The sequence below is a fragment of the Narcine bancroftii genome, chromosome 2 (assembly GCF_036971445.1).
Source record: "Narcine bancroftii isolate sNarBan1 chromosome 2, sNarBan1.hap1, whole genome shotgun sequence".
Lineage (NCBI taxonomy): Eukaryota > Metazoa > Chordata > Chondrichthyes > Torpediniformes > Narcinidae > Narcine > Narcine bancroftii.
This window is the reverse complement of record NC_091470.1, coordinates 373279967-373296787: the sequence shown is the minus strand read 5'-3', so window position 1 is coordinate 373296787 and position 16821 is coordinate 373279967. Positions and strand designations below refer to the sequence as shown.

Below are 16821 nucleotides of genomic sequence, written 5' to 3'. Positions count from 1 at the left end.
TACCCCAAGACGTGCCACGCAGCTGGATAGGAGAGTTTTGGTTGTTATATTGACCCTTGGTGTGGCTTCCGGTCAGCGGGTGAATCGATCGACAATAGTGAGGATGTATTTAGCCGCGTGATACGAGCAGGGGTCCAAGAATATCAATGTGTGTGTGTTGGAACCTTTGGGTGGTCGGGGGAAAGTCCTGCTCTTGGTGTCTTTGTGGACCTTGGCCGTTTGACAAGTCTTTGCCCACTGGGAGACTTGTTTTTTTTAAAATTCCGTGCCCTTTGATTGTTGTTCGTATCGACGGGTGCGACAGCCCGTTTGCCTGGTCATAAAGTCTTTTGCACCACGCTGTTAGTATTACAGGCCAGGCTTTACCTGTGGAAACATCACAGAGCAATGTAATTCTCTCTGGGCCCATCTCATTTTCTTGCAGCTGGATTCCTGTTATTGTGGTCCGGGAAGCTTGCACCTTCACATCCTCCTGCTGGGCCGTGGCCAATGGTTTCAAGTCCAGGCCCCCAGAGATGGAGCTGATCTCAGATCTGGAGAGGGCATTTGCAATGTCATTGTCTTTCCCCGACTCATGTCGAATGTCGGAGGTGAATTCTGAAAGGAAAGACAGATGTTGCTGTTGTCTCGCTGTCCATGGGTCCGAAATTTTGGATGGGGCAAAAGTGAGGGGTTTGTGGTCAGTAAATACAATGAACTGCTGTCCCTCTAGGAAATGGCGGAAGTCTTTCACAGCCAGGTAAAGCCCCAACAGTTCCCGATTGAAGGCACTGTATTTAAGTTCTGGGGGCCATAGATGGCGGCTGAAAAAGGCGAGTGGCTGCCAGTGGCTGATGACTCACTGCTCTAGGACTGCTCCTACAGCTGTGCTGGAGGGGTCTGATGTCAGTGGCAACGGGACGTCCATGTGTGGGTGTGCTAGCATGGTTGCCTTAGCAAGCACCCCTTTGGCTTCCCGGAATGCTGTCTCTGCCTCGGATGTCCAAGTCAACAGCTTTTATTTTCCCATCAAGAGGTGGAAAAGTGAGTATAATATCCTGGTAGCCGTGGGAACAAAACGGTGGTAGAAGTTCACCATGCCGAAAAGCTCTGGCAGCCCTTTGCTGGAGGGCCTTGGGAAGTTCCAGACGGCTGCCACTTTAGTTGGCAACGGGGCTGCTCCAGTGGATGTGACTTTGTGCCCGAGAAAGTCAATGGTGTCTATTGAACTTGGCTGAGTTGACGGTAAGACGGAAATCCCAGAACTTCCAGAATAAGAGGCTGAGGTGCTGGCCGCGCTCTTCCTCCGTAGTGCTGGCCACGAGGATATCGTCCAGGTAGATGGAAACGAAGGGGAGATCTCTGGAAACTGCGTCCATTAGGTGTTGGAAAGTTTGTGCTGCATTTTTAAAACTGAATGACATCGTCAGGAATTCAAAAAGTCCGACTGGGGTTACAATGGCACATCCTCTGGGTGTACGGGGATTTGGTGAGAGCCCTTCACGAGGTCCACCTTGGAAAAGAACAGTTTCCCATGCAGGTTTGCGGCAAAATCCTGAATATGTGGTATCGGGTAGTGATCTCGTACCGTCGCACTGTTCAGCCTTCGGTAGTCGCCACATGGACGTCAACCCCCACTTGCTTTAGGGACCATATGTAGGGGAGGTGACCAGGGGCTGTCAGAATGCCTGATAATGCCAAGCTCCTCCAGGGTTTTAAATTAGTCTTTAGCCTGTTGTAAACAGTCGGTGGGGGGGGGTGGGTGGGTGAGTCTCCTCGCCTTGGCGTGGATCGGTGGTCCCTTGGTCGACATGTAATGTTGCTCGTTGTCCAAATGAAAATCCGGAGTGAGGATTTAAGGAAATTCAGTGAGGACTTGCGCAAATTTGTCTGTAATGAGGGTTTGTTCCCGCAGGGCTGGCCGCATACTAGGCAAGAGTGGGCATGTCTGGAAATTGGAGGCATGGATTAACCAGCGACCGCGTATGTCAACCAGTAGGTTATTGGCTCTCAGGAAATGTGCCCCTAGGATCGGTTGGCGTACAGCTGTGATAGTGAAGTCCCACCAGTCGGTCGAGTCTCCCAGTAATAAGCGGACTGACCTGGTGCCGCAGCTGGATTTAGGTGTTCCTTTTGCCGCGAGTAGGTTGAATTGCTTGCCCCGTGTTTCCTGTTCAAAGGTGTTCAGTGGCAGAGTGCTGCGTTCGGCTCCCGTGTCAACCAAAAATCTTCATCCAGAGATCCAGTCGACGTTGAGAAGAGACCTGTGTGTTCGCCAACCGCTGTGACCATTACTGGCAGCTGGCGGTGCTATTTCCCTGGTTGTTGACTGAGTAGGTACATGGTGGGACACAGTGGCGGGCGTTCTGGCCCTACCTTCTGAGGTAGAAACACCACCCGTCCCATTGCTGGCCTAGGTGGAGGAGGAGCATCCCTCTTTCCAGCTTGGACATGGAGAAGGTTCGTAGGAGGTGGGTCTTCAATGCCTCGTACTGACCTTCTGCTGGAGGGTCACTCGGGAACAGATCGACTTTATTGCCCGCCTCCTTGTCTAGCGACGCGACAACGTACCAGAACTTTCTGCTTTGCTGTAACATTGCGGAGGTGGAATTGTGCCTCCACCTGGATGAATCACGCATGTGGTCGTGTGGTCAGAACCCTGGCATCTTAATGACAGCAGCACTCAGAACTGGTTCATCTGCCATTGTGTAGCGTTCAGAGACGTCTGAACCATTGGGGTCACCAATGTGGTGCCTTCAGGGCAGAGCTACAAGCAAACCGCCTGACTCCAGTTGTGGTCCGCAAAAAACTGCTTAATCAGTTTTATAGACAACTTTTATGTCATGTCCCGTTTGGCTGTCCCGAGACTGGAGTGACGCATTCCCAAGTCTGCTGATTTGGTCCCCAGGACAAAGGGGGGTCCAATACTATCTTAGTGCGGAGCCCCAGAACGTGTGGTTGGCAGAATCACGGCGTGATTCAAGCATGAAGTCCCGCCCCCTCGGCTGCCACTACAGTCTGACACATTTGTCAAGATATGGGAGCCCAATTATAATAATAACAGATCTTTTATCGATTTTGTATGAGTGAGAGCTCTGGCAATGTATGGTTTTATATTTTTTTTTGGGGGGGAGGGGTTTTCATTTGCTTGAAAAAGTTTAATATATTATGACGCTGAAGATTTTACTATATATTTATTTTTTAAAATGAAATATTCAAAAAGAGCTAGCACAGTGGTGACAGGACGAATGGTTGAAAGTCTGCAGACACTGTGATTGCAGTAAAAACTCAGAAAAGCTGTAGGAACTCAGCAACGTCCATAGGAGGTAAAGGTATTAAAACCAATGTCTCGGGCCTGATGGTTGTCTGAGATAGGGTGAGCGTCTGCTGTAAAAACACGCAGAAATGCTGGAGGAACTCAGCTGGTCTCCCAGCGTCCATAGGAGGTAAAGATACGTTACTGACATTTTGGGCCTGAGCCCTTCATCAAGGTTATAAACAAAGGACAGGAAGGCATCAGAATAAAGAGTGAAGATTGGCAGAGGAAGGAGTTAATTGGATATGATAAGAGGAGAGGTGAGAATTGATTTTGGCTCTGTGAAAGGAGACGGAAAAGGGAAGAGAGAGCTGTACGCCAACCGATCCTTGGGGCACATTTCCAGGGTTGAGAGTCAGAGGTTGAGATGAGTGATGCAAGAGTGGAGCCTTCCGGGCCAGTGGTACAAAGACAGCTTCTTCCCCATCAGATTTCTGAACGGACAATGAACCACAGACACCTCCTCACTGTCTCTTCTTTTGCACTGATCATTTATTTTTAAAACGTAATGTGACGCTGGCACAAAACTCTGATTTTCGTCATGTGTTCACAACAATAAATTCTGGTTCTGACTCTTCTAACTAATGGGTTCAGACATTTGCGGTGCCTGACTGCTCCTTCCCACCACCCCACAGGATTGTGATGTCGGTGAATGACAAATGGCATTACTGCCACAACTCGAACGTGCTGGTGGGGTCACGAGCCATGCGGGATCGACACTTACGTTTGCTAGGATATACAGTTCTGCAGGTAAGGGGCATCACTTCATGGAGCAGTTGAGAAGGAGGTAGTTTGGTCGAACCTATCCCAGACTGTTCCCTCCTCATGGCCGTCCCAAACTAATGCCTGTGTTTTGTGCTCCGTTGATCCAGTTCTTCTCACTGATCCTCTGTGGCCACAGTACGATGGAGCACATGGTTCTGGGATGGTCTTTGGCCACAACAGGCTCGCTGACCATAAACTACCTCCTATTCCACTAATTCCATGGTCTGCAGCCTTCCATTCCTTGGTAATTCCTGGGTCTGTGAGAGCCTATTCCTCCAGCGTCAGGCAATGCATTCAGTCCTCTGATCTCTTCTAAACCTCCTTCCCTTATGACCATACCCTCTGTACTTACTCCCAAACACCTTTAAACTAGGCCCCCTCGTGTTAACTATTTTAGCCCCTGGGGGAAAAGCCTCCGGTCGTCCACACAATATAGGACAGACTTCATCTTGTCCACCTCTATCAGCTCACCCCTCATCCTCCATCACACCAAGAAGTTCATTCAACCCAACCTCATAAGGAATGCTTTCCAATCCAGACAGCGACCTTGTGAATCTCCTCTGCACACTCTCGATAGTATCCACATCCTGCCTGTAGTGAGGTGACCAGAAATGAACACAATATTCCAGGTGGGGTCTAACCAAGGTCTTTAGTTGTAACATTACTGCACAGCTCCTGAACTCGATCCCGCGGTTAATGAAGGCCAACACATATTCCCCCTTCTTAACAACACGTTCAACGTGTGCAGCAGCTTTGAGTGACCTGTGAACACAGACGCCAACATCTCTCAGTTTGTCCACACTGCTCAGAGTCCTACCATTAACATGGAATTCTGCCTTCAAATGTGACTGACCACAGTGAACCATTTCATATGTTTCTGGGTTAAACTTCATCTGCCACTTCTCAGCCCAGCTTTGCATCCTATCTGTCCTTCTGTAACCTCTGGCAACCCTCCAGATTATCCACACCACCACCCACTGTCATGTCATCCGCAAACTTGCTCACCCACCCTTCCGCTTCCTCACCCAGGTCAGTTATAAAAATCACAAAGTGGAGGGGTCCCAGAACAGATCTCTGCGGACCACCACTGGTCACCAATCTCTATGCAGAATATGAACCAACTACAACCACCCTCTGTCTTCTGTGGGCAAGCCGATTCTGTATCCTCAAAGAAAGGTCTCCTTGGATCCCATGCCTCTGTACTTTCTGAATAAGCCTTGCATGGGGAACCTTATCAATCGCTTCTCTGAAACCCGTATACACTACACCTGACTCAGTAGACAACCCCTCCACTCCTTCCCCCATTTCTGTAGCTGTGACAGTATCCCTGATCAGCAGTGCCTTTCCTCCACCTCTTACCTCCCTCCCTGTCCTTTACGAAACATCTAAACCCCGGTTCGTTCAGCACCCATTCCTGCCTCCGAGACGACCAAGTCTCTGTAATGGCCACAGCGTCATAGTTCCACGTACTGGTCCGCACTCAGACTTCATCTGCTCGTTTCCTAATACTGCTTGTGTTCAAATTCACACATTTCAACCCATCCAACCTATTGCCGTCATGTTCCATCCACTGCCTGGCCTTCCTCACACACTCACTTCACAGAGCATCCACCATTTCACCAACTGTTCCATCATCTGACCCAACCCTCTGATTCCCACCCCTCTACCAAAGGAGTCTAAACCCTCCCAAAGGCTCGATGTAGAGGCAAGGAGAAGTGTTACAGGTCTAATGCAACCAGTGTGATTTGTTCAGCTGGCATTCAAAGTGAGTAGGGAAGATAGGAGCAGAAAGGACCTGTTTCTGTGCTGCACCACCCTGTTTGTGTCCTGGCTAAAACACAAACAGCTTGCATACTTGGTCCCTGATGCCTCTCTTTCCTTGGTGACCCTCTGGACATTGTTGATGGGAACGGCCACTGGGGTGCCCTGCTCCTTCTGCCTCTTACCCTTCCCAGTTAGCTGCCTCCGGACATATAGGGGTGACTGCCTCCCTGAAATCACAACTTCTGCCTCCCTTAAGATCCACAGATCATCCAGCTTAGGTCCCTATCTCAGTTTATCAGGAGCTGCAGCTGGATGCCCCTTTTGCAGGTGTTGTCATCAGGGAGCAAACGTGCTGTCCCTGATTTCCCACAACCTGCAATCGGAGCACTGGACTGCCCTAACTACTGACTCCATTAACCTTCCCATGCTAATTAAATTTATTCAATAAACTTAACAACCTTACCTTTGTGGGATCAACCTCTTTCTCAGTCTCCGTGCCCTTTATAAACTAGCACTCCTCAACTAGACGTTCGCCCCTCCTCCGACTCCAACTCCCTTTAAGTCAAAGTAAAATAGCTTCTACATCCTTTCTGTAATGAGACCACCAGATTAAATGCACTTCAAGTGCGCCCCAATCAGAGCTTTATAGAGCTGTAACATTACCTTAAGACTCTTGAACTCGCTCTCCCAACTAATGATATGTTAGAAGACAAAATGAGTCCCCTAGAAGATCAGAGTGGCCGTCTGTGTGTTGAGCCTTATGCCGTTTTTTCTTGTGTCAGAATTTATTTAGGAAACTGGCAGAGTGTATAAGGAAGGAAGGGTAACCAGCAGTAGGGTCATGGAACATAGAGAGTTAAAGAGGAGGAGGTACTTTCTGCCTTACAGAGAATAAAGGGAGATAAATCCCCAGGGCCTGAAATTCCCTTGGACATTGAGGCAGACACATGGAGAAATTGCAGGGGCCCTGGCAGGAGTGTTTAAAATGTCCTTAGCCACAGATGTGGTTCTGGAGGATTGGAGGGAGCTCATGCTGTTCCGTGGTTTAAAAAAGAGCTCCAAAAGCAAACCAGAAAATTACAAGCTGATGAACCTGTCATCAGTGGTGGGTAAATTATTGGAGGGTGTACTGAGACATCAGATATACAAGTATTTGGATAGCCATGGACTGATTAAGGACAGTCAGCAGGGCTTTGTGCATGGTAGGTTGTGTTTTTCAAAGAGGTTACCAAGAAGGTAGATGAAGGAAAGGCTGTGGATGTTGTCTGCGTGGACTTTAGTAAGGCCTTTGACAAGGTCCCACACGGGAGCTTAGTACAAAAGTCAGGACACTTGGTATTTAAGGAGAAGTTGTAAAATGGATTCGAAATTGACTGAATGGGAGAAGCCAGAGAGTAGGGGTGGATGATGCTTCTCAGACTGGAGGATGTGACTAGTGGGGCCTCAGGGATCGGTGCTGGGACCATTGTTGTTTGTCATCTGTATCAATGATCTGGATGATAATGTGGTCAATTGGATCAGTGAATTTGCTGATGGCACAAAGATTGGAGACGTTGTGGACAATGTGGAAGATTTTCAAAGCTTGCAAAGGGATCTGGACCAGCTGGAAAAATGGGCTGAAAAATGGCCGATGGAATTTAATGCAGACAAGTGTGAGGTGATGCATTTTGGAAGGACAAACCAAGAAAGGACGTACACGGGAAATGGTCGTAGGAGTGCAGTAGAACAGAAGGATCTGGGAATTCACGTACATAATTCCTTGAAAGTGGCGTCACAGGTGGACAGGGTTGTAAAGAGACCTTTTGGCATCTTGGCCTTCATAGATCAAGGTATTGAGTCCAGGAGTTGGGATGTTATGGTAAAGTCATATAAGGCATTGGTTAGGCCAAATTTGGAGTATCTTGTGCAGTTTTGGCCACCGAACTACACGAAAGAGATCAATAAGATAGAAAGAGTGCAGAGAAGATGTTGCCTGGACTTCAGGAACTGAGTTACAGGGAAAGGTTAAACAGGTTAGGACTTTATTCCCTGGATTGTAGAAGAATGAGGGGAGATTTGATAGAGGTGTTTAAAATTATGAGGGGGACATATTTACTCTAAATATAGATAGGCTCTTTACACTGAGATTAAGAAAGATAAATCTGAAAGGTCAGGGGAAGGGTTTAGGGGGGAAATTGGGGGAACTTCTTCACATAGAGAGTGGTGGGAGTGTGGAACGAGCTGCCAGCTGACATGGTAAATGCGGGCTCACTCTTCAGAATAATTGGATAGATACATGGATGGGAGAGGTCTGGAGGGTTATGGAATGGGAGCAGGCCAGTGGGACTATGGAATGATGTTTTGGCACAGACAAGAAGGGTTGAATGGCCTGTTTTCTGTTCTGTAGAGGTTTTTATTAATGAAGGCCAACACACTGGACACTTTTTTGAATATTTTAATTTTCATTGACTCGTAAAATTCAAACAAACCATATAATCTTTTTTAACATTCGTGTAACCTACAGAGTCTGTATTTATTCCCCCCACCCCTCACCCCCCCCCCCCCCCCAATCTTCGTACAACTGAAAGTATAGTCAGTTAAATGAGATCGATATAAATTCTGGTGGGGCCAAATGCCCCTTCAGAAACCTAGGAAAAAACAATCAGAAAGGCTAAGTAATAAAGGGGAAGAAATTTAAAAAATGAAACTAAAAGAAGCACATTGCTTGCCCCAAGTCCCACTTCCTCAATCACATTAATTTTAGATTATTACACTACCCCCATTTCAAGCGGAGGGGAATAATCAATCCGCGAGCCCATGTATTTCAAATAGGGCTGCCCCACTCTAAGAAACGTGTCATGTTTGCTCCTTAGTCTGTACATGATTTTCTCCAGGGGAATGCAACTCTGCATTTCTACATTCCATCGTGTGTTATTTAGCTGGGAGTCAGACAAGGTGACCTTCACAAATGGAATTTGGCATTAGGACAGTCTAAAACTCTGGATTCTGTGGAAAATCCACTTTTGTAATTTTTTTCAGAATGCCCCCCAGGTCTTTCCAGAAAGATCTTACCTTTGTACATAGCCAGGTGGAGTGGACAAAGGCTCCAACCTCCACACCTCACCTAAAGCACATTTCCAAAATTTCTGGCTTTGATTTGTGTAATTTTGTGGTGTGAGAGATTATATTGCCCAACTTGTATCTAGCGTTGATGGCCCCCATCATGCTGTCCAGACACAGGTTTTTCCACCGCTCTTCATTCATTGTTGTACCCAAGTCCAACTCCCATCTCTCCCTCGACCTGTGTAAACCTGACCAGGCCCTCACTTTGGAATATGTAATAGAGATAAACTTGCACACATTCTCTTGTAGAATTAGAATCTCCATGTTACTACATCTAGGTAGGATCAACTAGGATTGTCCCAATTTTTCCCTTAAGGAAGATCTTATTTGCAGATAGCAGAAGAATGTTCTTTTAGACAAATCGTTTTTGTCCCTCAACTGCTCGAATGACATGAGCTGCCTTCGCTTGTAACAATCCTCGATACACGTGATCCCTTTCTGGCACCAGGTGTCCGGGATTTTATTACCCAGTCAAGGGTATCAAGTTGTTCTGGGTCAAAGGTGTTTTGGGAGGTAACTCCACCTTCAATCCAACACATTGATTCATTCTTTGCCACATCTGAAGTACAGCTTTAGTGTGGGGTTATCCATTTTCTTTGAAATTAATTTATATATAAACTCATAGTTTATAATGGGACATATGATGTCCCATTTATATATAAACTCTCCTGCTGTCTTTTCAACTACCGCATGCAGTCCAATTTGTGCCCAGGAAAGTGGGGGGGAGGGTGGAGCCTCTCTCAGAGAGGGAGGCGATAAACTTTGCCTGGGTTGCCCAGTAATTTTTTCTGAAATCAGGTAATTTTAAATCCCCCTAAATTATAATCCCATGTCAACATTTCCATGGAGATTCTACCCAGTTTACTGTTCCTTAGGAACCTTCTGACACATACCTTGAGCATCTTAAAAAAGCCCTGTGGCAACGAAATGGGTAACGATTGAAAAAGTTACTGGAGCCTTGACATCATCTTCATTCTGACACAGTTAACTCTGCCCATCAATGTTAGGGGCAGAGTCTTCCATCTAGCAAGATCGTCCTCAACCTTCCAGAGCAAAGGGAGATAATTACATTTGTATAAATTCCATAAATCTTTGTCTACTTTTACCCTCAGATATTTAATGCTTTCTTGCGGCCATTTAAGTGGACTTCTCTGTTGATTTTGTCTGTAATCTCTGTTTGTCCAAGGCATAATTTCATTTTTTCCAAATTTACCTTGTACCTCAAGACCTTCCCATAATCCTCCAGTGTGTACCGCAGCCTGGTCAATGACCACCCACCCCCACCGGGATCTGTCCAATACACTAACACATCATCAGGTAAAAGATTGATTTTGTGTTTCATCTGGCCCACCCTCAACCCCTTTATGTCTGGATCCCGCCAAATGGCTTCTGCCAGCGGTTCAATTGCCAATATGAACAGCGCTGGGGACAATGGGCAGCCCTGCCTACTGGACCCGCTCAATGGAATCACTGGACTAATCTGCCCATTTGAAATAATTTTTGCTTGGGTTTACAATAAAATGCACCATACACCTTCTAACTTGAGTGGCAACCTTGAGGGATCTATGAACATGGACCCCAAGATCCCTCTGTTCCTCCACACTGTTAAGGCTCCAGCCATTAACCACATACTCCTTCAATTTCAACCTTCCAGTGCATCATCTCACACTTATCAGGATTGAACTCTACCTGCCTCTTGTTCACCCAAAACTCTGCATCTTGTCTATATCCTGTTGTAACCTACCACCACCCCTTGTACATTATCCACACCTCCAGCGTTCATGTCATCTGATAAATTCATACCATTTACAAGAAAATGTGAAAGAGCAGGGATCCCTGTGGAACACCACTGGTCACTGACCTCCATAAGAATACATTCCATCTCCTACTACCTCTGCAGGTAGGCTGATTTTGATTCCACACAGCCAAGGTTCCATGGATCCTGTGTACCTCATGACTTTCTGGATTAGTCTCTCATGGGAGACCTTTCTAAAATCCATGTCGACCACATCTACCACCCAACCCTCATCAATTTCTTTTGTGACCTCCTTAAAAAACTCTATTAGGCTCACGACCTTCCCTTCACAAAGCCTTGCTGTCCATGAAAAGAGTGTTTCTCTCGAAATGGTCCTAAATTCTGTCCCAAAGTAATCCTCTCGAAGTGTTTGCCCACCACTGATGAAAGTAAGACTCATTGGTCCATAATTCCTAGGATTCTCCCTGTTACCAAGTTATGGAGACGTTATTGGAGCCTGAAGAAAGAAATGTCAGGCAAGAGGAAATGGCAGAGAGAGTGCTTGTTCAATCTTCCTGTTCACAGATATGATATGATTCCCATTTGTGATCTGCATTAACAACTTCGTCATGAAGCCACCCTCACGGGCAGATGGGTCTGGTTGAGAGTGTGCAGAGGAGATTCAGCAGGATGTTACCTGTAACGGAACATTTCTGTTCCGAGGGGAGACTGGCTCTGTTTAACTGGAATGGAGGAAGTGAGGGAGACAGTAGATCATGAGAGACTTTCCAGAGAAGATCCAGAAGGACTACTTCATATAACAACTACAGTACGGAAACAGGCCACATTGATTTACATGAAACTCCACTAGTCCCACCTACCCACTCCCTGCCCATAACCCTCCAACCCCCTCACGTCCACTCATCTAACCTCCTCTTAAATGACAGAATTGATCCTGCCGCAACTACCTCTTCTGGAAGGTAATTCCACTCAGCCACCACTCTCTGAGTGAAGAAGCATCCTCTTATATTACTCCTAAAGTTTTGGCCCCTAACCCTTAATTTATGACCCCTCGTTCCAATCTCCCCTTCCCTCAAGGGAAAGAGCCTATTCACATCTATCTATTCCCTTCATAATTTTAAATACCTCTATTAAATCCCCCTCAACCTTCTACACTCCAATGAATAAAGTCTCAGTCTACTCAATCTTTCTCCGTATTCAAGATACTGCAATCCAGGCAACATTTTCGTAAACCTTTGCACGATCTCGACCTTATTGATATCCCTCCTATAATTTGGAGACCAGAACTGCACACAGTACTCCAAACCTGGCCTCACCAATGCCTTGAACAGACTCAGCATCACCTCCCAGCTCCTATATTCTGTGCTATGATTTATAAAGGCCAACATACCAAAAGCCGCCTTCACCACCCTATCTACATGGGAATCCACCTTCAAGGAACGCTCAACTGTTATTCCAAGAACCCTCTGTTCCTCTGCATTCCTCAATACCCTCCCCTTCACTGCATACATTCCTCCAAAAATGAAGCACCTCACATAAAACTCCATCTGCCACCTTTCAGCCCACCTTTCCAAACAGTCCAAATCCTTCTGTAGTCCATGAAAACCTCCTCATTATCCACAACTCCCCCTATTTTTTTATCATCTGCATATTTACTCAATTTACCACCCCGTCATCCAAATCATTAATGTAAATGACGAACCACAAGGGACCCAACACTGATCCCTGAGTCACACCGCTCGTCACCGGCCTCCATCCTGACAGATAGTTGTCCACCATGACTCTCTGGTGCCTATCTTCCAGCTACCCTTGATCCCATCTGACTATCTCTATATTAATCCCTAGTGACCGAATCTTCCTCACTAACCTTTCATATGGAACCTTATCGAAAGCCTTACTAAAATCCAAATAGACCACATCTACTATTCTACTTTCACCAACCTTTCTGGTCACCTCTTCAAAAAATTCATCAAGATTCATCAAACGTGACTTTCCCCTCACAAACCCATGTTGGGTGTCCCTGATCAATCCCTGCCTTTCTAGATATTTAATCATATTATCCCTAAGAATACTTTCCATTAGTTTCCCCACCACCGATGTCAAACTTACGGGCCGATAATTGCTTGGCCTACACCTTGAGCCCTTTTTAAACAGCAGAACCTGGTTCTATTCCTGCCTTCACTATCACATGGCACAGGAAGTAATCCAGAGGTTAGTCCCTTAGTGGTCCTACTTCTCAGCTCCCTTCCTAACTCCCTATAATCATTCTTTAGGACCACTTCCTCCTTCCTCCCAATGCCTTTGGTACCAACATGTACCTCGACCTCTGGTTTATTGCCCTCCCCTTTTAGGATTTTAATTTTAATTTAGACATACAGCACAGTCCTTCCTGTTCTCAAGTCCATGCTGCCCAAATACCCCAATTATCCAACCCCCGTACGTTTTGAACAGTGGGAGGAAACCCTCACAGACACGGGGTTGACGTACATACTCTTTATAGTCAGTGTGGGATTTGAACCTCAGTCCCGATCACTGGCGCTGGAACAGCTGTCAAATATTGCTGTGACTATTTGCACGAGGATAATGGTGAACAGGTATTATTTTTAAGTATTCCACGGGTTTTGTTGTACAGTGTGTGTATGACGACAAACCCATTGTCAATATCAGAAACTTCACCCCATGGCAAAGGTGTCCAAGACCAGAGGGCATAGTTTTAAAGTGAGGAGCAAAAGGTGTGTTGAACCCGGGTCGCAGGACCTACACTAACTGCTGCACTGAGTGGTTGGAGTCTGGAGCTCGCTGCCTGAGGTGTTGGGGAAGCACCTGGTGAGGACTTCAATCACCCAGGCAGAGTTGGCTTCGGACCAGTTCATCAGGTGGGATCAGTATGATATGCTCTGTGATTCTAAGACTGTGGGGTAGTATTATTTAAAAGGAAGAGTGTGCAGGAGGCTAGTTACTGGTCCATTCTGAGAGATGATGGGACCTTCATTAAGAAAGGCACTGATTGATCGTTGCCTTAGCATGAGTGTGAGGGGAGGTTACACAGAATTTCCAGAGGGATCAAAGTCAGTGTATCTCATGGTCGACCTGCTTTCTGTCAAAGCTGGTATCCAATGGCCACAGGATGCAAGATTAATGAGTTTTTGTATGATTGGAAGGCTGTTACTTGTGGACTTTCTGGTATGTTGATAGTTTGGACAAATTGTGAGCACCTGATCTAGAACGATACAAACCCTGGCAGTTTGATTAACGGAGATGAGGGAGTTTCAGACTGCAGGAAGCTGGAGACAAGGTGGGTGGTTGACAGAAAGGTAATGGGTGGAATTTATCTGGAGAAGTGGTGAGGTCACGCATTGGGGAGAAGCAAAAAGGCACAGGAATGGACGATGAATGGGGAGGGAGGGGGTGGCATTGACCAGTGTGGGGGACGGAGGGAGCTTGAAGTGCAGATCCCTGATCCTTAAATGTAGCAATGGCTCAGTGATGGAAAACAGCTCATGGGACATAAGGATCTACAAGAGTCTGAGAGGCATAGACAGCCAACACCTTTCCCAGGGCAGGAATACCAAACACCAGACAATGTGTACAATGTTGGGGGGGAGGGGGTTTAAGGGGGATGTCAGGGGTAAGGTTTTTTACCCCTGATGTTGTGGGTGGAGGCTGGAAGAGTAGGGGCATTTAAAGAGGCACATGGATGGAGGAAAAATAGAGGATAAAGAGGCAGAAAGGGTTTTTTTCTAGGAATGTATGTCGGCACCTCATTCAGGGCCAAAGGGCCTGTATGTGCTGTTATGTTCTGACAGGGAGAGTTTTCTGGACCCAGTACTGGGTAATGGACCATGTCAGGTGATGGACCTCTTGGTGGGGGAGCATTTTGGTGACAGTGACCACAACTCCCTGAGCTTCAGCATAGTTATGGACAAGGAGTAGAAGAAATGGAAGTGTTAAAATGGGGAAGGGCTAATTACGATGGAATTAGATAGGATCTGGGGAGAGTGAATTGGGAACAGGTATTCTCAGGGAAAAGCACAGAAGTGATGTGGAGACGGGAAAAGATGGTTGGAAAAGGGAACTGTGGTTGACAAAACAGCTGAGGAAGCTGGTAAAGAGGAAGAAGGAAACATACATGAGGTTGAGGAAAAAAGTCAGGATTGTAGAATTGTATTGTAGCCACAGCATGAGGAGGCCTTGGCAAGAAGAATTAAGGTGTGGAAGGACAACTTATGGTTCATGGATTGGTCACAGGAGGCAAGGTCAGTGTGAGGGCAGTTGGAAAAATTGAGGAACAAGAAAGAGAGGCAGCATGTTTTTGCAAAAGGGAAGATTGTGTCGGACCAATTTATTTAATTATTTTGTATATCGATGAGGGCAGTGCAGTTGATGCAGTCTCCGTGGGCTTCAGCGAGGCCTTTGAAAGATCCATGTGGAATCTGAGGAAAGGTGGCAAATGGGATCCAACATTAGCTTGGTAACAGGAGGCAGAAAGGTGATGGGGAGGTTGCTTTTGTGTGTGGAAGCGTGTGACAGGTGTCCCACAGGGGCTGGTGATGGAACCCTTGCTATTTGTTCTCTATGCTGGATGTAGAGGCTATGATTCGTTAGCTTGCAGATGGTCTTGTTGCTGGTAAGGAGGATTCTTTGGTCCCGGAATAGTATTGATGACTGGGTCACGTGAAATCCTGAGGTGATCAATAAGGCTGGGCCTATCCAACAGTGGGAACAGGGGGTCCTCTGAATCTGTGCTGAACATTTACATGAATCCTATTTTGTTCTCCCCACATTGTCCTTGTTCCTCCCCCCCCCCCCCCCCCCAGATTCTCTCCCTCACCCACCCACTTGTTAAGCAGATAGATAACAGTGGCCAATTCACCCACTGATCCCAAGCGCCTTTGAGGTGCGGGAAGAAACTGAAACCCCCCCCAGATAACAGTAGAATGTGCAGCCGGTCTGACCCTGTGTCTGTGTTCTCTGTTACAGTTGCCTTACCACGAGCTGGAAAAGTTGAATGGGATCGAGGAGGTGAAACAGTATTTACAAAAGAGACTCATGGATGCACAGTTATGACGCTCAGACTCGGTTATTTTGTACCCTTTTCCCATTTGTACTTGGAGACATAGTTGGCCACCAGCCCTTGGCAAATTGTAGCTGGGAATCCTGGGATTGATGGGAGCGTTTCTTCCTCCCTTCCTTTGGAGTGTTGTGTCTGTTTTACCATTTTTATTTGCTTTGTGTGTTCACATGCTAACTACTGCCAGATTTCCCATCTCTGGAGACGAGAGGCTAGAGAGGTGACCCACGCGTATGAGCACAGTCGGTTTGTTCCGAATATTTCCACAGGAATTTTCACAGGAGGCCAGTTTTAGAGGAGTTTGTGATGAAATGTTCACTGGGCTGCAGGGCGTTGGTCAGCGATCCTCTCACCCCATCGTCCACAACCTCTTTTCATAGCAAGCAGTGCTGGACAGATGAAGTGGGTCTCTGGGATTTGGCTATAGTTTCAGTTAGGCCCCCCCCTCCCCTTGCTGAGGGAGAACCCAGCAAAAGTGATGGTGATAGAAAGGCAAGTGATGGGGGGAGTCCTGCTCCCCCACCCTGGAGCTGGGTTCGAGGGAATTGTTGGCAGGGGTTGAGAGCAGTGTGTGTGCCTCTCCCACTGTGACATTGGCCATGCAGAACCCTCAGTCAAGATCAGATGGTCTCAGAAACGGAACCATCTTCAGGCCAACGTTAATGACTTTGACCCACTGCAGGGTGTGTGGGGGATTTGGACTAGGAATACATGGAAGGGTGGACCATCTTGCAGTGGCTGCTGCCCACCACCTCACAGGCAGTGGAAGAGCAGTGGGGGGGGGGAGGGGGTGGATGCCAACACAGTGGATGGAGCATGGAGCAGGGAATGCATCTTCAGGTTGCTGGGAAGAGGAAGAATTACCCAGAGCTCAGCCCAGCCTGTTCGTTTGGATGTCAGCCATATGTCACAGCCTCGGTAACCACGGTTCTGCACGATGTAAATTGGAAGTGTTGGAGGAGTTTGTACAAGAGAAACCTTCATCCTCAGTGAGGGCTGATATGGTTGATTGGAGGATGTTGAGAACACTGGATCGTGGTGGAAGGTCAGCACTCCCCCTCCCCACCA

At 47.0% G+C, this 16821-nt stretch overlaps 1 protein-coding gene across 4 annotated transcripts in view; it reads left to right on the top strand.

Moving 5' to 3' along the window:
• The window catches only part of fastk (Fas-activated serine/threonine kinase), a 78728-nt gene extending 62509 nt beyond the window's left edge, over positions 1 to 16219 (top strand). For 3 of the 4 annotated variants that reach the window (XM_069922684.1, XM_069922682.1, XM_069922686.1), the window contains 2 exons: positions 3931 to 4045; positions 15663 to 16219. In XM_069922684.1, the coding sequence (XP_069778785.1) occupies positions 3931 to 4045; positions 15663 to 15749 (202 nt within the window). In that variant the 3' untranslated portion in view covers positions 15750 to 16219. The remainder of the gene's footprint in view (positions 1 to 3930; positions 4046 to 15662) is intronic. The other variant, XM_069922685.1, reaches the window with a different exon arrangement.
• The last annotated feature ends 602 nt before the right edge of the window (positions 16220 to 16821 follow it).